The sequence below is a fragment of the Ictidomys tridecemlineatus genome, chromosome 5, assembly GCF_052094955.1.
Source record: "Ictidomys tridecemlineatus isolate mIctTri1 chromosome 5, mIctTri1.hap1, whole genome shotgun sequence".
NCBI lineage: Eukaryota > Metazoa > Chordata > Mammalia > Rodentia > Sciuridae > Ictidomys > Ictidomys tridecemlineatus.
The window spans coordinates 15,316,058-15,336,663 of NC_135481.1; the positions used below are offsets into that span (position 1 = coordinate 15,316,058).

Below are 20,606 nucleotides of genomic sequence, written 5' to 3' on the forward strand. Positions count from 1 at the left end.
GAACCAGATGGAGAGGGCTTTGAAGGTGTCTGCATGACCCGGATTCCCTGGTGCAGCACGGAGCTGGCTTCCGTGTTCTCTACCCTCCTGCAGCCCGGCTGTCCCCCCCGGGGGTAGGCACAGGGAGGAAGGGAAGGCCCAGAAGCTGCCCCTCGGCCAGCCAGGAAGTTAGCCTTGAAATGGGAATGCCATCTCCCTGTGGTGGAGCACTATGAGGAGTAAGTACTTTAACATCAGGGGAAGCCCCTAACACCTGGATGAAATCAACTTCCTCTAAATATTCATTTATGCATCCATTTATTTGCTTACTCCTATAAAGTGTTTTGAAAATATGAATGCATGTCCCAGTGATCATTAGCTTTTCTCTTTTTTGGTGCTAGGGATCAAACCCAGGGCCTCACACATGTTAGGCTCTACCCCTGGGCTAACCCATCCCTATTTCTTGATGGAGCATCCTGTCCCCATCCCCAGACAGCCAGGTTCTCCATTATTCCAAAGTCTAGTCATCACCTAACACAATCCAGGGGCTCCCAAAGCTGGCTGCCGGACAGAATGACCTGTGAAAACTGCTACAGAAGAAAGGTATCTCCGTCCAGCTGAAGATTCACCACAGCAGCGAGGTGTGGTGATGCACACCTGGAACCCCCGTGACTTGGGAGGCTGAGGCAGGAAGGTCAAGTTCAAGGTCAGCCTCAGCAACTGAGTGGGATCCTGTCTCGAAATAAAAAATAAAACAGGTTGGGGATGTGGCTCCACAGTCAAGTGGCCCCGGGTTTAATCCCCAGTGCTGAAGAAAAGAAAAGGAACCAAAGCAGAATATCCAGAGGTGTTCCCCGGGATCTGTTTTTAAACATCCCCAGCTAAGTCGAACGCCCAGCCCGGGCTGGAACCACTGGCCGCATCCTTTGTGAGAGGTCTGTGAGCACTCACGGATTTGCAGCTCAGCTCCTCCTGTCCTTGAAAGGGACCTTCAGTGCCTAAATCTAAAGGAGTGACCGGTGGCAGGAGGCCCTAGCAAGCAGGTCGGGGTAACGCAGGGGAGCAGCGTGACACTTGTCAACACAGGTGGGTCCCTGACCTTCAGACTCCTCGGAGTTCTCTGGACAAGTGAGGGGCCAGGGAAGGGATGTGGGCTGAGGAGAGGGGCTGGGAGGAGTGGCACAGGATGCGCTGCCACACTTTGTGGAGGCAGGGACTTGTCCAACCCTCTGGGCCCGCCCAGGAACAGCCCTCACCTTCAAAATGACACACAGGCCCTGGCACCCTCTGGACTCAGAGCCGCCTCCCTCCCTGGGCCCAGCCCTTCTTCCCTGGCATCGCACAGAGCTCCCTGGTGGCTGAGCCGGGGCCTCTCCTCCTGGGTCCCTGATAGCATCGTTCTCCACACCCCACCATCAGTGGACACAGGTCCCTCCGCACTCCCCAGTCAGAGGGGGAGGACCGTGCTTCACACCTCTGCACCGTCACAGCACCGGGCACACAGGAAGCCCTTGTGGCCATTGCTTGGCAGTGATTCTGTCCAAGTCCTTCATTTTAGAGAAGCGGAAATTGAGGCCCAGGAGGGCAGGTGACTCAGCCCAGGCCACTCACCTCATCTGGAATAGATCAGAGTCAACCACAAACACATCAAAAGGCCGGGAACCAAGGAGTGTCCTTTAGGTCTCCGGGCCTTCTCCTCCTTCTGCACAACCCAGGTGCATGTGGTGGGTGGGAAGAGCCCTGGACACAGTGGTGTACCTCAAGCCTCAGCCTCAGCCGAAACCCTGGCTTTCCTGGGCTCCGCTGTCTCCCTCGGTCCAGTGGAGATGGCCCTCGCTGTCCAGCCACCCCTGGTCGTGGGACGATGGAGGGAGCATAGTGTGCACCCCAGTCACACACTCACCAGGAACCCAAGGCAACACCTACCTGGGGCGGAGGGGAGGGGAGCTGAGGTTCTTTCCCCGCTACCACGCAACACCTAGGGAGCCGCAGACCCACACACTCCAAGAAGTTAAACTGCACATTCCATGGAGGAACATCTGTGCAAACTGCTGCGTTTCCGTTCCACTTTCAGAGGGGAGGGCTGTTATAACACTGAAAGGAAAAACCCTCTGAGCGTGACCTGGAAAGTCCAGGCATTATTTACTGGGCATGTCAAAAAGAGAAGGGGGGAGGTGACCCTGCTCGCTCAGCCCCTTTGGGGAGAACGGACCAAGGACATCTCCCTGGGAGATGGGTCCTAGAGTACACCAAGGACAGGGGTCATCTGCGAAGGGGACCCAGAGTGCTCACCCGAGCTCAGCTCCTGGCTGCTCCCCAAGAAGCAAAGTGAAGACACGCTTGTCACTGCAGAGGGAACAGCCTGGCCATCCGTGTGCTCACTTATTCACTCAACAAACCACCATGGAGCCTTGACCAAAGTGCCTTGACCAGCACTGAGGCAGAGTTAAATGTGGGTCAAGGTCTTGCTGCTCTCTGGAGGCAAATTATCAACAGGAAAGAAAAGACATGAGAGGCTCAAACAAAGCATTCGGGGAACTGAGGGAGCTGTCGGAGGAGAGATCAAGGGAAGCTTCCTGGAGGAAGAGGCTCCGAGGGGCAGGTTCCCTCAGAAAGTCTGAGGCCATGGGGGGCCTGTTGAGAATGGACATGAGCCTGGCATGGGGAGAGGTGCAGAGTGGGTGACGCCCTTTGACGAGATGGCACCAGCCAGCGCCTCCCGTTCCTCACAGCAGAGGGTCAGGTGCTTCTCTCCACCTGGGCGAGGACGGGCTGTGCGGTGGCCCCCTCACTCTTCCCTCTTCTGTCCTAAGTACTTCTGCAGTTTAGGGGAAATGGCTATAAGCTGAGGGGGACCCCAAAGCTGCCAGGAGCAAACCAGAGAGCCAGGCTTGTGAGATCAATGTCAGTGACATCGACTTGTCCACAGGCGCGTACCCCAGACACAAGGCCCAGCCCCTGGAGTACCCACTGTGCGTGGGCTCTGTACCCGCGAGTCTTGGGCTGCACACAGCTAATGGTGCCGGGGAGCGTCTTCACTGATCTGCGTTGACGAAAGGCTTGTGTTACAGAAGGATGTCTTGAGGTCCCTTAAACAGCGGGCAATAGGGAAAGGCCAAACCATCGGAGTCCCCGTCAACAGGACAGAGGTTTAAAGTAGACACCGGGCACCTCTCTGAAGCAGCCGGGGCTGTGTGGTGTCTCGGACAGGCCCCTCCTGATACCTGGGGCTGCAAAGGCCATCCCAGCCCACAAGTCGCCTCTGTCCTTCCCTCCCTCTCTCTGACCAAGGGACCTCGCACTGTGGACACTCCAGCCTGCACATCTCGCTGTGTCCTCACCCTGGCAAACAGCCACTCCTTGGCTGGCACCGTCCGTGGTGTGATCTGCCATTGGAAAGACCCCGTGAGGAGGAGCTGGGAAGCAGGCCTGGGCTATTGGGGGTCCTCGACGGTTAGGACCCCTCACCCCCTCAGAAGAGACGCAGCACCAGAAAGATTGGAGTGGGGTCCACAGCAGGGGCCTTGTCACAGGGTGTCATGGACATAAACTGATGCGAAAAGGTGTCCTTGTGAAAAATAACCAAGTGGGCGGGGCACACTGACACACGCCTGTCATCCCAGCAGCTCGGGAGGCTGAGGCAGGAGGATGGCGTGTTCAAAGCCAGCTGCAGCAAAAGTGAGGCTCTGAGCAACTCAGTGAGACCCTGTCTCCAAATAATTTAAAGTACAAAATAGGGCTGGGGATGGGGCTCAGTGGCCAAGTGCCTGCATGTCATCAGATGATCGTCCCCACCCCGTGCTGCTCGTGGCGGTTTCTGATGGGCTGGCGGGGAAGGCCAGGCGGAGCCTTTCTGGTTTGACTCCGCACAGATCCGCAGCGTGAATGCTGAACAGCAAACACTGATCACCTTTGTAATTGGAAAATAATTGAATCCTGCTTCTAAAATATTGGAACCAGTTAATGGATGTAGGTACTTCTTACACGTTTCCTTTGACCAAGAGAAATATTGAAAAATGAATGAATAAAACCAATGGAGGACCACTTCAGGACCACAGAGGACAGAGCTGGAGTCAGAGCCCAGAGGGAGTTCAGAAGTGCTCCACCCCACAACAGAGGGGCTCCTGTCCCTCCAGAGGTCAGAACCCTCTGGAGGCAGGCACGGCAACTTGCATTTGTCACTCTCCGGGGGGATCAATTCTGATGACCAGCCAGGCTAGGAACCACTGCCTTCGGAACCCCAGAGGGTAAGCAGCCCCATTTGGCAGATGAGGACACTGAGGCCCAGGGCAGTCCCCAGCTTTGTTTCCGGCCTCAGTGTGGCCTCTTTGGTTCCTCCATTAGAGCCTGCTCCACTCTCCCAGATGGACCCCAGGGGTTGGGACAAAAGTACCCCATGGTCCGTGGTCCCAAACTTCAGACCATGCGGTTACAGTCACCTCTAAGCCAGATGACTGGCTCGTCACACGACAGCTCTACTGAAGGCCCTACTGTGTGCCCGGTGCTGCTGTGGAGTGGGGTGCCTGCAGGAGCAACCTGACGGGCAGGGTCAGATGAAGAGCAGGTGGAGAACCCAGCAGCTGGGCCCAGTGCTGGGGTGAGGCGGGCAGTGACATGGGAGTGACAGGAGGTAGAAAGTCCTCTTTGGGGTGGTGTCCTTGGACCTAAGGGGTGACGGAGAAGGCCCCGTCTGGGCGCAGGGTGAAAATCAGGCGGAGAAGCGCTCAGCAGTGAGGTGCTAAGGGCCTCAAAAGCGTGGGGAGAGGTGGGAATTCAGGGCCTTGGGCCCAGCATGGGCCACGGTGGCCATGTCCCCGAGTGCACCCGCCCACGCTTCTCAGGCTCCAGTGTGCCTCAGCGTCTCTGGAGGGCTGCAGGAACAGAGACGCTGGGCCCGCCTCCAGGTCCGGGTTCCACGGTGGTCTGGGCTGGAGCCCAGGCTGGGGCCTGTCCCACAGCCTCCCAGGGAGGCTGAGGCCTCTGGTCTGGGAGCCTCTGTGACCTCCACTGCTGGTTGTAATGACCAGCTGCCCGTCTGTCCCTATATCAACCCGGAGGCCCCCTGAAGGCAGGGAGGGTGTCCTGGTCACCATCCTGCCAGTGTTGGGTGCAGTACTGAGGGCTCAGTATATGTTCAGGAATCAACAAATGAAGGAGGGTAGGAATAGTCAGCCACACAAAATGATTCATAGAAAACCCTTGGAATATCAGACCACAATGGGAATGTCCTAAGAGCAATCCAGAGAAACTGTGTAAGTGTATGGGAAGAGATTTACTATAAGGAATTGGTTCAAGTGAATACAGAGGCTGGCAAGACCATCATCCGTGGATGGTGGAGTCCACTCCAAAGACTGGCAGCCTGGAGATCCAGGAAAGCTGTTTCCATTCAAGTACGAAGGCAGGGAAAGTCTGACCTCCCAGTTCAGTTGCAGTCAGGTGGGCAGAATCCCTTTCAGTCTAGCGTGACTTCGACTGTTTGGATAAGGCCCACCCACCTTAGAGCAGGCGATCTGCTTGACTCAGTCTATAGATTTCAATGTTAGTACCAAAGACTTTCATGGAAATTCCCCATGATGTTTGACCCGGGTACCCTATGGCCTAGTCAAGTTGACATACAATCAACCATCACTTATGTTTGTTGAAAACACTCACACAGGATTTCCATTGCGATGAGGGTTTTACAGAAGCAGGGAGAGTAGTGCTGACAGAGGGAGGGTCTTCATTTTCCTTGACACCAGCACTCTAGGCCTTGCCAGGTGTCTGAGCCAAGGCCTGCAGAAGCCCTGCTTCTTCCAGCCCAGCAAGGCCCTCGGTCCCCGGCAGGCTCCCCCTGCACACAGGAGCCCCAGCCAGTGCCCGCAAGCCCCCGTGCGCAGGCCCCGGCTTGCTGTGCTCAGCGCTGCCCGGCCCCATCTTGAACGCATTAGCCACCGGCTCCCACTGGCTGGAGGAGATTACATTTTCCATGGAGAGAGTGGGAGAGAGCAAGGAATAGTCTCTCCTTTGTTCCCTGGAGCTCTTGCCCGAGCAAAACCCCCTCCCCAATGCCCCTATCTGATTTCAGAAAAGGAGAAATGAAGCCAGGAGAGACACGGGACAAAGGGCCTGGTGTGGGTTTGAGCAGCGGGGGAGGGGCTGGGCGAGGCACAGGTGACGGGAGAGAAGAGCCAGGCCCCCAGGACGCCCAGCTGACTTGGCAGAGGGCAGTGTCCCCAGGCTGGGCCCCTGAGCCTCCAGGTTGTTCCCTAGGGTGAAAGAGCACTGCACGTGGAGCCCAGCTCTGGATGGGCCCTCCGCAGGCTGCTTACAGCCCCGTCGGGAGCCTCAGGCACAGTCGCCCTGCCAGCCTCACAGCTGTCCTGGTCATTAAAACCCATGGCTTCTGAGCTGCGCAGAACGTGAGTCATTAAAGTGAAATGGATCATCAGTGATCCCTGAATTTGTCGGAATGTGAGAGTCAGGCCTCACAGGGACGAACCACAAGACTACCCAGGAAGGGGGCTAAGCCCACGTCTTTGCCCTTCCTAGGCAGCCCCCTGCCCACCTCCCAGCTCAGGACCAACTGCAGAGGCAGGTGGTCTTTCCCCCACACCCCGTGGCCTTCAGTGCTTGCGGCCTCAGGTGTCTGCGGTCTGCTGGGGAAAGACCGGGCTCACACCTGCCTCACCAGACACGACCAATGAAGGGCCTGGCAGGGCCTGGAGCTCCAGCCCCACCTGGGCTCTCCACCTTGTGTGGCTAGAGGAAGCACCCCTTGAGAGGACACCAAGCAGCAGCACAGCTGTGGCAGCACCGAGGTCTGGGACCCAGCACTTCCTCGCTCTGGGCCCTGGATGCCCTCTGGGCCCTCGTTCAAGGTTGGCCCAAGGAAATTTCCCCAGCTCTCAGTCTCCCGGCCAGTTACCGGGTAACTAGAAACATCTGGAGCGCAGGGTACCCTGTCCAAGTGGCTGTTGTAAGTGGGATGCTCACAGAACAAAGGGGCTTCTGTTCCCCTGAGGCTGGGCCGTGGGCAGGGGACAGTTTTACACATTCAGTGAAACAGAGAGAAATCACGTACTTGGTGTCGGTGATCCCGTTGGGTGAACCTAGGGTGGGATGGGGTGGGGGATGCGCAGCATGGTAATACTTTAGTAATTTCTAAAGATACTTCTAGCTACATGGGTTTTCTTTTCTTTTGTCCCCTCAAAAGTTAGGATTTTTTAGTTATAATACATACATGCAAACCCCATCCAAACCCTTACGCAGTTAATGGTAGTTGCTGCCCTCATATCTTTGACACTGAGCAGCAGTGTGAACTTCCAGTGTACTCTCATCTGAGGGGTGACGATCTCAGCAGGTCTCCAGTTCCTTCTCCTCCCACACTCAGTGTCAGCTCGCACCCCTCATCCTCACAGGGTGGCTGCCATCAGTCCAGGCCTTGCATCTACCCACCACAGCACCCAGAGAAAAAGACCAGCGTGGCCCCTGTGTCCTAAGCACAAGTCCTGAGCTTCACTTTGACTGGGATTACTGGAGCCACATGCCCTCGATGCTGCCATCACTCTAGCTGGCAGATAAAACTGGTCCAACCTGAGCTGGGTGCACATGGACACTGACATAGACATTTACACATAGCATGGGAGTGCGTGTCACCTCTTTTTTTATGACAGAAGATTGTCATTTTAAAAGCTGACGGTCAAACATGTCTGGAAGGATGGCACTCAGGACAGGAAGAATTCACCTGAGCCGCACAGGCTCGGGGCTCCTTCTCTCAGCCTGGGTCCTGCTGGGAGCCACAGAGCCCATCTCCTGGCGGGACCAGGTGCAGCCTCCTCAGGTGGCCCCTCCACCCTCCACGGTGAGCCTCCTCCCTCGGTGAGGCCCTGCTGCAGAGCCGAGGCTGAAATGCCGCTGCCAGTTCCCCATCAGCCGGCACCACCTCCCTGCGCCTTCACAGGAAGCTCCAGAGCCCGCAGCCGTGACTCACGCACAGAGCCCGTGGACGGGGCCCCATGCCCACCGCGACCTGCAGGGTTCGCTGCGTTGCCTGGTGCCCATGCCAGAAGAGATTGGGTGTCCCGTGGGCAAGAGGCACCACAGGCCCTGGGGCTGCGGTGGCTGCATGAGGCTGAGCCACAGGGGGTAGCAGGGGCTGCCAGACCCCAGGAACCATTTGGCTGGTCTTGATGGTGACGTGGACATTTTCCCTGCGCTGCAGCAGTTATCCCCTCAAAGTGAGACTGAATCATACCCTCCAAACCTCAAGCCCGACAGACACACGTAATGCCCACACCCCTGAATGGGGAGGAGGGCTGACCCCGGCCTCCCTTCACAACAAAGGAACATTTGGGGCAATGCAGGGGAAGCTGTCCCACAAGAGCTCCAGTCTCAGCCTGGCCACAAGTGAACCGAGGGACCTCGGCCGGCTCCCTCTTGGGGCTTCAGTTTCTGCATCCATATTGTGGGTAGAGTAAGCCCTGCCCTGCTCCCCCAGAAAGTGCCAAGGAGCCCCAGAGAAATGAGTCTGGGGGAATGGAGATGGGACTTGGGAGCAGCCTTTGTTCTTTGAGAAGGACAAAGCCCTGTCTTGTTGCAAACTTGGGGTCACAGTGACTCAGTGGATATGCTGCCAGATGGTCCCATCTTGGCCACTGCCGGGACACGTTTCCTCCAGGAAGCCACCAGTCTTATGTGTAACTTTCCCAGACGTGGCCCTGCTAGCCCCAGGCCTCCTAACACCAGGTGGCTTTCCACAGTCTTCCTGGGAGGACGGCGGGACCGGAATCGCTCACCCAACTCCAGAGCCAGGAAAACCAAGGTCAAAAAAATTCAGTGATTTCTCGAGACCACTCAGCAAGCCAGGGACAGGCTGGGAGGAAGACCCCGCTCCTGGACTCCTAGCCCAAGGACCTCACCCTCTACGGGGTCCCTCCAAGCAGGCCACGGGGGCCTCAGAGGTCCACTTTACAGAGAAGAGCTGTGAGGGTCCCGCCCTCGCCAGCCTGGGCCAGAAGACAGCAGTGACTTTTCTGATTTAGAACATGAAATGCCAAGGCTCCCAGAGACACCCTGAGGTGCTCCACTCTGTCCAGAAAGCACCACCCGCCAGCAGTGTCTTCAGGAGAAGACGCCCCTCAGGAGAACTCAGCCACCTGTCAGGGGGGCCTTAAAGATGGAAGCAGCTGGAAAAGCTAGCGAGGAGCCCTTGCTTGAAACTGGGGGTTGAACCCAGGGTGTCTACCACTGAGCCACAACACTATCCATTTTATTTTTTGAAACAGGGACTGGCTGAGTTGCCCAGGCTGCCCTGGAACTTGCAATCCCCCTGCCTTAGTCTACTGGGAGTATAGCGTGGGCCAACACGCTGGCTCAAGCTTCTTTACTGGCGGACCTCTCTCTCTCTCCCCCTCCTCCCTCCCCCCATCTCCCCCTCCCTCCCCTCCTCTCCCCCCCCCTTTCTCTCTCTCCCCACCCCCACACCTCTCTGGAAAGAATTGAGCAGCCTTGACACAATCACTCCCAGAAATAAGTAGCCAAACATCACGTCGTCTAGACAAACAGATTTTATAGGTCCAATTAATTCCTGCCAGTCAAAAATAGGCATGTTTAATAAGGGGCTATATTTAGACTCTGTCATTATCTGGCTGCCCAGGGAGAAACCTCAGTTCTTGTTTCACAGACACTGAATTTCAAACAGAGTTCTGTCCATCTCCCCTTAGGACCAGGCTTCCTTTCCTCGCGCCCTGAGCCGGGCAGGGGTGGGGGCACCAGGCGTCTGACCACGAGAAGCTACTTACGTCCTGTGCTCCTGAGCCTGTGGCCATCTCCTCTCAACCATCCTAAGCCAGAAAAGAGCTGAGGGACTTTTCTTTGGGCCACGTGACGGGTAGCAGGCAACTACCAAGAGAGCACTGTTTACAGGACTCTGGAATGTCTCCCTGGTCCCTCTGTCCCCAACTCCACCTATCTCTTCTTCACCCCCTGGACCTAGGAGCCTCCTGGGGCCATCGTGAGTGTGGCAGCCATCCCATCACAACACTGCTGTCCCCAGGAAAGAGTACCCTCTCCCGTCACTATTGGCCATTAAGGCCTGAGCAGAGAGCCAGCCGGCACCCGGGTCCTGGAGGGCTCTGGGTGTGCCCGAGGATCCTCCTGAGCTGGAGGCTTCCCTTCAGGTCAGACTAGGACTCCTGTGGCCTTCCTGATGGTGCTGCCTTCTGGGCCCTGGAGATGATAGTGGAGGGGGCTGTCCAAGGTGGACATCTCCCTGACCTCAAAGGTGAGCCCACAGCCCAGGGTCATGGGCTTCTCCTCCCTGGCCCTGCCTCTAGGGCTCAGCCAGGCCGGGGGAAAAAGTGACTAATCACTATTCCCTAGAAATATGTACAAAGACCATTTGTTTCCTGTGGCTGCTGCAGTAAATGTGCACAAGTGAAATGGTTTAGAACAACAGAAACGTCTTCTCTCACAGACGTGAAGGTCAAAACCGAAGCAGTGGCCCCTCTGCCCGCCTCCCGAGGCCCCCCGGGGAGAATCCTTCCTCGGTTCTTCAGCTTCTGGGGGCTCCAGGCACCCCTTGGCATGTGGCAGCAGTCCAGCTCTGTCCTTCCATCTTCACTTGGCCTTCTCATGTACTTCTATTCTGTGTCCCTCATAAAGACACCTGTCATTGGATTTAGGGGCCACCTGGATAATCCAGGGTGACCTCAACTCTAGGTTCTTAATTTTGTTCCATCTGCAAAAACCCCTTTCCTCCCCACAAGTTCACAAAGGTGAAGGCCCAAGCAGAAGCCCCAATTAGCAGGCCTCCCTGGCCACCTTCCGGCTGCCTTGTCCACCTGAGCAAAGATACAGTGACCACTGAGCAACGTGCCCAACCTCTCACAGCCCAGCTGACAGATTCCCTGGTGAGATGAACAAGGGCCCTGCTGATAGTGACAGATAGTGACAGATGGGCAAGACTCTGGCTCCAAAAGCATCATTCCTCGGCAGCACGACCACCTCGGCCCACCTCTCCACTTGACAAACTCCTAGTCACCTGTGAACACCCGGCCCCACCAGCACCCACTCCTTGGGCAGGGACTTGCCCCTCTTGTTTGTCACAGGGCCTGTGTGGCCTTCCTCTCTGCATCTCCAGACCTCAGCACCAGACCCCAGGGAAGCTGGATCGTGGTCCAGGCCTGAGGGTTGGCCCATGGCTGCTGCTCCAGGCCTCCTCCCCGCCCTGCCTCCCCAGCACCTCTGCTTTCTCCCCTTCCTCTCTGCAGGCTGGTGGTGGGAGCCCCTTTGGAAACCAATGGCCAACAGAAGACAGGAGATGTGTACAAGTGTCCAGTGATCCAGGGGAACTGCACCAAGCTCAACCTGGGTAAGTGTGGCCGCTACTCTCTTCTCAAAGAGGCCGCCTCGTCCAGTGTGGAGCAAGCTCTGAGGCGTGTCCATGCTCACAGTCCCCCGGCTCCTCTCAGCTGTCCCGTGAGTGGCCCTGGCTGTTCTCACTGCCCTGATATTACAGAGGAGGAAGCCAAAGCCTGGGGAGGAAGCAAGTCCCCTCAGTCACGTGGCTTGTCGGGGCCAGATGGGCTTCGAAGCCAGGCCTCTGGCGTCCGGGGCTGCGGCTCTTTGAGTTTTCTCTCCCAGCAGGACAAAACCATTTCCTGTCTTCTTTCTGATTTTGAAATACTAACAGCAGTAGCTGACACTCAAGGATCTTAGATAATGTCCACCATGTGCGGGCTCTTTTAAGGTATTTTGGTTCACTTAACCCCTTCAACACCCATCTGAGTTGGAACTATTGGACAGAAGACAGAGCGATAGCACTTAAAGTGAGGGCACCTGTCCCACGTTGCCCAGTGAGCGCACAGCAGGACCTGGACTCCAGTCCACCATCTTTGGCTGTACTAACCACTTAACATTACTGCCTTTCTGAACAAAGGCTTTTCCTACTAAAGTACTCTCAGGCCTATTCTGGAGCAGGAGGACAGGAGATGCCGGGAGCAGCCACAGTCTCCAGAGCCCTCAAAATCCACTGGGGTGCACCATGTGTATCCACAAAAGCACTTCCATTTTGTCCTAAAAGTCAGACCAGGCAGGCCATGGCTCTACCTCAGAAGGCTCTACCCTCCTGTGGGCTGAGGAGCTGTAGCTCTCAGCCTCCCCCAGGAGGACTGGCCTTCCCCAGGGCCAGGATGCTGGACCTCCCCATCCTACTCTTCCAGGAGGTGCCTCTGCCCTAGAGCATCCCATGGTGTCCCTGGGGGTGGAGGACAGGAGGGCAGCAGGGCCTGCAGAAGGACGTGCCAGAGACTAGAGAGTTAGCAGATGAACAAGAGGAAAAGCCCAAGAGTCAATCAGATCCCCGGGTGGCCAGCTGCCTGTCACATGGTGCTGGAGGCCCCTGCCGTCCACATCTGGGTCAGCACCATGGGTGGGAAGTTCAGAACCCAGCTCTGCAGTGAGTCAGCAGAGCAGGGGAGGGAGCCTGGCTGGTGGCCTCCCGTCTGGTCATCTGAAGGGACCCAGGTGGGCTTCCCCTTCCAGCTATCCAAGCTGTTTGCTGTGAGGCCGGGGAGCTCACAGCCTCTCTCTGAGCCTCGATTTGCTCGTATGTAAAGTGAGCAGGGTGAGTTCAACAACCCTAGGGTCTGTTCCAGGTCTACTCTGCCCCTCAACCTTTTTTTTTTTTTTTTAGAGCTTGGGATTAAACTCAGGGCCTCAATGACGCTAGTCAAGCGCTCCATCACTGAGCCCCAGCCCCAGCCCCTCTGCCCCTCTACCTTGAATGAGTATTAATAGGTACGAAGCACTGTGCTTGTTAGTGATTGGAATGCAGCAGGGAATGAGAAGCCAAGGGCCCTGCTGGGAAGGGACAATGCATAAATAGACAAATTACAAAGCAGGATAATTTTTGATGGAATAAATGCTGTACAATAAGCCAGGAAGTGGTCAGGCAGGGAAGGCCTTTCTCAACAGGTAATATTTAAGCAAAGGCCTGACAGTGAGAAGGAGTAAGATGGCGGTGAAGTATTCCAGACAGAGGGAGAGCAAGTACAAAGGCCCTGAGGTAGGAGTTAGTTTGCTCCATTGGAGAATGCAAAGAAAGGCCATTTATGAAGTTGGTGCAGAGGGAACAAAGGAGGGGGTGGGAGAGATGGACACTATACTCAGGACTCAGGCCACTGAGAGAAGCTCCTGGGACAGGCAAGGTATGGGCACAGAACTAATCATTTTGTTCTGCCTATTGCTCTGTCTTCCCATGTGAACCCCTTTTCCCTCTAGAAGGAGAAAGAGACATAAAACCCTGGAAAACATTTCTGAGCTGGGGCACAAGCCCAGGAGGTAATGAGGAGCAAAGTGAGTCGGGACGGAGGAAACTGTCTTCATTTGAAGGATGGTTCTCTCTCTCCCGCTGAGAAGAAAACAAAAAATGCAGGGCAGGAAGACCATCGGCCAGTTTATCCCACAGTGGAAAACCAAGGCGGGGGCGCCTGAGTCCTGGGTTTCCCCGGCCTCTCCAGGCACTGGGCGGCCCTGAGCCAGGAGTTCTTCTGTCTCCAGGGAAAGCTCGGTGGCCTGTCAGTCACTCACACGTCAGTGTGGTCCAGCCTCTCCCTTGGCAGCCCTCCCTCCGCACCTGGATGAAGTCAGGGTCTTCAGTGAGGGACGGGGTGGAGGAGGTGACGTGATGCTGGAAGGCAGACCCCACGAAGGCAGGGGCTTCTGCCGGGGGACCTTCCCCAGACCTGCAGAAGAGGGCACCCGTCTCTCCATTTGTAGAAGCAGGAGGAAGCAGTGCTGGGCCCTGAGTCCCCGTCCTCCAGCACAGGGGTCTTTCCCCGTGCCCTCTGCCCCTGGCAGTGCCCCTCAGCATGGACTTCAGTCCCAGGGCAGAGGAAGGAGAGAAGGCAGCAGGGAGAGGACGATGCCCCTCCACAGACCGAGGGCAGACTCCTCCTCGCTGGCTGGGCCGGAGTTTCCCGGGTAGATCTTGGAGCCTCCTCTGCGGTCCCCACTGCCACTGTGAGGCCGTTGGGTGGGGAATAAACCGAGGGCGTGACCTCCTGTGGCTGGGCTCAAGTCCCCGCTCTATTTACCAGGGAGTGACCCTGCGGAAGCCCCCGACACTTTCCCTACTTTGACTTCGTTACCTGTAAGATGGCCAGGGTGCCACCGGGACCCCCCAGAACAAGAGGAGGTCCCAGGCAGGCAGGTGTGTGCAGAGCTCAGGGGGGACCAGGCCCCTCAGACCCCCAGGACTGCTCCTCTCACTTCCTCTCTGGCCTGTTTGTACAGACAAAAAAGAAAACAATCCCAGTCGCTCAGCACAGCCAAGGGGGCTGGATTTGATTTCCTAAGAGCCTCGCTGAAAACCCAGGGAAACCCAAGGAAAGAAATAACAAACTTGCTGCCCCCTCCCTCTGGCCACAGGGCAGTCACGTGTCTGCCCCACCCCCAGGGCCTGCCCTGCCAGTCCTTGCTGACCTGTGCCCCTGGATGACAGGCCACCTCTTTATACCTACAGTCACCCACAAAGCAGAACACAAACTATTCTGAGTGGAGGGTCCCAAAGCCCCCGTGCAGGGAAGACACGAGGTCTCTCCTGGCAGCAGGTCAGGACTGGCACGCTCCAGCCCCTCCCTCTCTCTTCCTGTCAATATGCACGCACGCGCGTGCACACACACACACACACACACACACACACCACTTCTGGGGGATTTAAGCTCATGTTTCTTCCCTTCAGTATCTTGATGGACGGATCCAGAAAACCCTAACTGATGTAATTGTTTTGGGTTCTAATCCACCACGGCCAACACCCTGCCTGCACCTGGCAGGATGATAGCCCTTTCCCAGAGTATCCCACTTGGCAGTCAGATACAGACTGCCAGGCCTAGAAAGCTCCAGAAGTCTCCTGTCCAGTTGTCCTTGTGAGAGGGAATCTCTCCATCACCCTCTGTCACTTTGGCAGATGAGCAGAGAAGGGAGCCTAAAAGGGCAGGACCAGGGTTGGCAAGTGTCGGTGGAAGGGACACGGCCTCAGTGGGCACCATGGTGTGTTTGGGGTGAGCACAGGGGGACGTTGGGGCCCAGTCAGATGACTGGTAGAGGAGAAGGCCTGGACTGGAGGAAGGCTCTGCCATGGGTTTACTGTGTGATCCTCAACCATTGCTTGGCCTCTCTAAGACTCAGTTTGCACATCTCCCAGGGACCTGTGAGGAAGGAATGAGATCGTATCTGGGGAGCAAGGGGACCCAGGCTCCTCAGGGACCAGCAGCAGCAGAAGCAGCAGCTCTGGGTGGAGGGTGGTCAGGAGGGGGCTGCAGGCTAAGCATCTCCCCCGTCCCCAGGAAGGGTCACCCTATCCAACGTGTCTGAGCGGAAGGACAACATGCGCCTCGGCCTGAGCCTCGCCACCAACCCCAAGGACAACAGCTTCCTGGTAAGAGCCACCTGCCCCACTGTGCTGCCCAGCCCTCCCTGCCCACCCAGACCTGCTGCATGGAGTGGGAGAGGTCGGGGACTAAAAGTCCCTACACCCCATCGGCACCTCAGACTCGCTCACCCCACCCAACTCCACCCCAGGCCCAGCAGGAGGAAGCCCCTCCACAGGCTTCTGCCTTTCTCGGTGTCTGAGGGGACACCCAAACACCCAGGGAAGTGTCAGTTTGGAGGGGACAGTTCAGGCAGAAAAAAGGATTGAATCCTTTGTGTGCATACCCAGGGTAGAGGAGCAGCTGGGAAAGGGACAAGGATAAATACAGCCAACGGCTGACAGGGACCATCCATTCCTTGGGAAGCCAGTTTCCTGGGGCAGAGGCCAAATCCCACATTGAATAAAAGAAACAAGACATGTCACTCCACTTAAGGCTGTAGGGAAACCAGAAATGAAGAGACACAGATGCACTGCCACCCAGGGAAGGGATATGGAATGGCAGGCCATCTGGACATCTGGGATTAAAGGTGGCAGGCTGGGAGAGGTTCCTGTTTTGTTTTACAGACAGGTCCTAGCAAAGAAGAAAGAAAAGAAGGTGTCTGGGCTGCAGTGGGGAAAACGCTCATTTGTTTAGACAACTTTTTGAGCACCTAGAGTGCACTGAGCCCAGTGCAGGCTCCTGGGGACTCAGCAGTGCCCAGAGCTCCTGCTCCTGGTTCTGGTTGGAAGAGAAGCAAATAAGTAACACATGTGATCTGGGGACAGAAAGACATCCGTGGGCCATCTTGGGGGTCCGTCCCCTACCCCAGGAGCACACGCCAGCACTGACTACAGTCTGGGAGCTCAGTGGCAAAACTGATGGGCAGCACCGGCTCCCTGCCAAAATGGGTGATGCTTGGTGCTCCAAACAGGATCCTTCTGGGCCTGATAGTTCCTACATGAGGAGATTTCAGGAAAAAATTACCCCAGAAAGTTCAACACAAGGTACCACCCACTTTTAAATGGGGGGGGGCTTGTGTCACTCTCTGTTTTTGTCCATCAGTCCATTTCTGCTGGCAGATGAGACCTCTGGGGTGTGCAGCACCAGGCATCAGGAAGCTTCCGTATACGTGCACGGCAGGTCCTCCATTATCCCCAACCACAGGCAAAGCAGGGCCCCACCCCGTCCACACACAACACGTCCTTTAGGGCCTTTGTCTCCACTCCCTTTTCTGCCTGAAGCTCCTTGTCACACTCTCACTAACTTGATTTCACTTACTCCACAAGGTGGGATGAGGTCTAAGAGGACTCCTCTTGGAGCTTGGAGCTCCCTGGGAGCAGCTTTTAGCCTAACATGGTAGCCCAATCCTTAACCCCAGCTACTCAGGAGGCTGAGGCAGGAGAATTGCAAGCTCCAGGCCAGCCTGGGTAATGAGACCCCGTCTCAAAATAAAAAGGACTGGGGATGTAGCCCAGTGGAAGAGCTTCTTTGGATTTAATTCCCAGTACCATAAAGAGAAATTAAAATAAATAAATGCCTGATTCTCTGTTAACTCATTCACTCATCCATTCCTTGATTCACTCATCAGTCCAAGCCCTGCCAGTCATCCACCCCTCCATTCATGTATCCATCCAATCATTCATCTACACATCTGTCTACACCTCAGTCCAGTTACTCACCCTTCCATTCAGTCATCCATTCTTCCATCCATCATCCACCCATCCACCATCTGTATATCCATTCATTCACCGTCCATGGGTCATCTACCCAGCTGTTCATCCATCGTCTTTCCATCTACCCATCCATCCTCCCATTCTTTATTCCCTCCTTTATTCCAAAATAATTGACAGCAGTTTCAACAAAAGACACAGATAAATCATAACCTTTAAATGTAGGTTAAAAAGAAAGCTAATTAAAGAAATGGTTTGGGAGAACAATTCCTCCCCTAAACCGAAGGAAATTACTGCACAAAACTTAGCCTGGGGTGTCCTGAGAGCAGGTCAAAAATGGAGGCATGGAGCTGAGTTTCCATTTTTAACAACCCTACCTCTGAGAGAGACTCATCACTTCAGTCCTCCAATGAGGGTGTGACATCAATGCTTTTGGGTGCAAATTTTACAGAAATAGCAAAGACCTTTTTTTTTTTTCTTTCATCTTTCCCTAGTAAGAGCATGGCATGTTGTTGGGACCCAGTCCTGGAAAATTGCCCAGTAAGGACCATCAGGTGGCCTCTGCAGATAAAGGATCTTGCCTAGTGACCCTTGAAGGGTCCACTCCCATGACTGTAGAGTGTCCCTAGATTTTCCCTAGATCCTATGTGGTGGGTGGGGTGGGCAGTTGGAGGAAGAAGAGTCACACCCTAAATAACAAAATGGAGAACAAGGTCTTGAAATCACAACAAAGGAGGACTCCGAGACTGGTAGCTCCCCATTACCCGACACTGCAGCAAGAGAAAGCATGGTGAGACTTAACAGAGACCCTCTCACCCCTGGGGACAACGACACTCTGAGAAAGGATGTCTGTCCAGGGTCACGGAGGTTGGGGCTAGACCATGGGCCGTGGGGCCGGGCCCTCTCTGCCTCACCCACTGACCAGGGGCCTGCACTGTACTTCTCAGGCCTGCAGCCCCCTCTGGTCTCATGAGTGTGGAAGCTCCTACTACACCACAGGGATGTGCTCGAGAGTCAACTCCAATTTCCGGTTCTCCAAGACCGTGGCCCCAGCTCTTCAAAGTAAGTGGCTTCAGATCTACAGATGGGCTGAGCTGGGGACAGTCTTGGAAGGCTTGGGGCTCTGGTCACTGTTATCCTGGCTACAGAGCAGCATTTGGTTGGACTCTAGTTCCGCCCTGCCCCAGCCCTTGGGATGACCTGGGATCAGGTCACTTGGTTGGGCCTCTGTGGGATCATGTTCCTGGTGCGCTCCCCCCTACAGTGTGATGGTGGGAGAGAAAGAACTAGGGTTGTGAAGACAGCCCTGGCACCAAGGGCGCCTCACTGCGAAGACCCTTTGCATGAGAGGGGTTGCCAGGCCGCCACGTGCTGCAGACCGTCCCCAGGCGCCATTCACTTAGACTGTAATGCATATAATGCTCCTGGTGTTGAGTAACACCCAGAGCCATGGGGTAGAGAAAGGTCCTTGGCAATGATTATGCTGGATCCGTTCTCCCGGGCTTCGGGGAGTTCAGCACAGCTTGCCCAGGGCTTCGTGGAAAACAAACCTTCCCTCATTCCCCAGCCACCAAGAAATCTGGGGAACTGGTGCTCAGACCTCACCCCAGAAAGCCCAGACGCCTTGGCTCTGAGCCCTACTGTTTCCTCTGTGCTAAACACCCTCACCCAAGCAGCTGCTGCCCGTTTTATGGAGGGTGAGGGGATTAGCACCTCTGCTTGCAGGCAGCCTCCCTCCAAACAATGGGGCCAGTCAGGGGTGGAAAGATGGGGCTGGGGAAGGGAGGAGGAGGAGGGTCAGTCTAACAGGGGCTGGCGAGTAGTCCTCTTAGGGCAACGAGGAGGACACTAAAGGGCAGGAAAGGCAGTGCCAGAGCACAGGAAGAGGCTCACATCAGGCCCGTGGGTTTCCACTGGGAACATCATGTCCCTAGAGCCACTGTTCTCTGCAAATGGAAATTTGACCATTCCCGCCTCCCTAAACCTCCTCTAGCAGAGGCCCAGCCAGCCAGCAGTGTCCTGACAGCTGATCAAATACAGTCGCCAGGCCACCCCGTGTAGACTGCAACCCAGTAGGTGTGGGATAGGCCCTGGTGTGCGTGGAGAGAGAAGGGCAGGGGAACTCCCCAAGAGAGTGTTCAGCCAAGACGTTCAGGAACAGCAAACCAAAAGCCGCATTCTTCCCAAGGTGTCTTTTTTTAAAAAAATTGAAATTATAAGAAAGAAATCAGTGATAAAAATTGCATTCTATAATAAAGATAGTTTAAAAATAAAAGAAACCTAATCCCTCCCAGGAGATGATAAACTCCTCCAAATCAAGTCATTTGGTCTAGTCTCCCTCCGTGGCTGCCAACGCCGCTGGGCAGAGTTCTGGCATTTCAGGTGCTCAGTCCAAATGTGTTGAGCTAAACCAAACTGGAAAAAGACAACTCCATCTGGCTCAGTCAGGCCAGAGTGTCAGGTCACTGCCAGCTGAACACAACAAGCCAGTGGCAAGGTGTTGAGCCTCCCAGTCACCCAACATTTCCCAAGTGCTCCATCAAACTCAAAGCCCCAACAAGCCCCTGGGCTGAAAGCCACCACCTTCCTCTACCTGGGAACACGGAGTTCCACAGGACACTTTCACTATGCAAGGATGCGGGGAATGGCTAACACAGGACAGGCTCCCAGCATGGTTAAGGAAGACCTTCTAACAGTGTGAAAGGTCCACCGTGAAATAAGCAGATGCCCAGATACATCACGTAGGCTATCTTCCAAAGTAACCCTGACCATCAGCAAATGTTGCTTAGATTTTAAGTCTTTTTTTGAATATTTGTTACAGTGCCCACGTCTGATTCATTTTCTTTGTTAATTTTTATTATCCCCTTTAACTTGGTATTAATATGAAAAAATATAAAGCAAGCTTATGTTCAGACGTAAAGGCCGAGAGCTTGACCAGATGAGGTCACTGCCACATTAACTCAGTGTTTTACTTTTAAAAAATAAATAAAAATAGAATCAACTAAGATTTCTTGAGCTTTGTGCCCAACCCTTTAGAAGAATCTTGCTAGTTCCTCGTGGCAACTGCTATTTATTTTTATGCCTCTTTCAGTGCAGAGAAAATTGATGCTGAGAGGTTACATGACTATCCACAGGTCACACAGCTAGTGAGTGGTGAGGCCAGGAGTCAAAATCACCTGGTGTCAGAATCCAGATTCTTTATCCTCCCTAAATGTGAAATCCTCTCATTCGGGCTGCCAGTGGTGAAAGCCAGAGGCCTGTTACAGTGAAGCAAATGACAAGAGGCCCTCATATGGGCAGAGCCACCTGCCTTGGAAGCTTTGACCAATTGGCACTGGTCAGTTCCTAATCAAGAGCAGAGGTGGTCAGGCTTCTTTTTTTACAGAGTGGTAGAACAGAGCCAGGAAACCCCAGACTCGTCATTCACGTTCCCCAAACGTGCTGAGCCCCAAGGTGCTCCTCAGTCCAGGGAATGACACACAGGTAGCAGTCAATTCTTCTGTCCTCCTCTGAACAATCATCCGGAAAAATCAGAGATGTGCAGACACTGGTTCCTTGGCTAGCC

The 20,606-nt window shown here is 55.1% G+C and overlaps 1 protein-coding gene across 1 annotated transcript in view; it reads left to right on the forward strand.

The window, feature by feature from the left end:
• Positions 1-20,606, forward strand: part of Itga11 (integrin subunit alpha 11) — a 114,662-nt gene that overhangs the window by 40,867 nt on the left and 53,189 nt on the right. Inside the window, exons 3-5 of the mRNA XM_005316733.5 lie at positions 11,229-11,329; positions 15,306-15,397; positions 17,989-18,103. Coding sequence (XP_005316790.2) covers positions 11,229-11,329; positions 15,306-15,397; positions 17,989-18,103 — 308 coding nt within the window. The remainder of the gene's footprint in view (positions 1-11,228; positions 11,330-15,305; positions 15,398-17,988; positions 18,104-20,606) is intronic.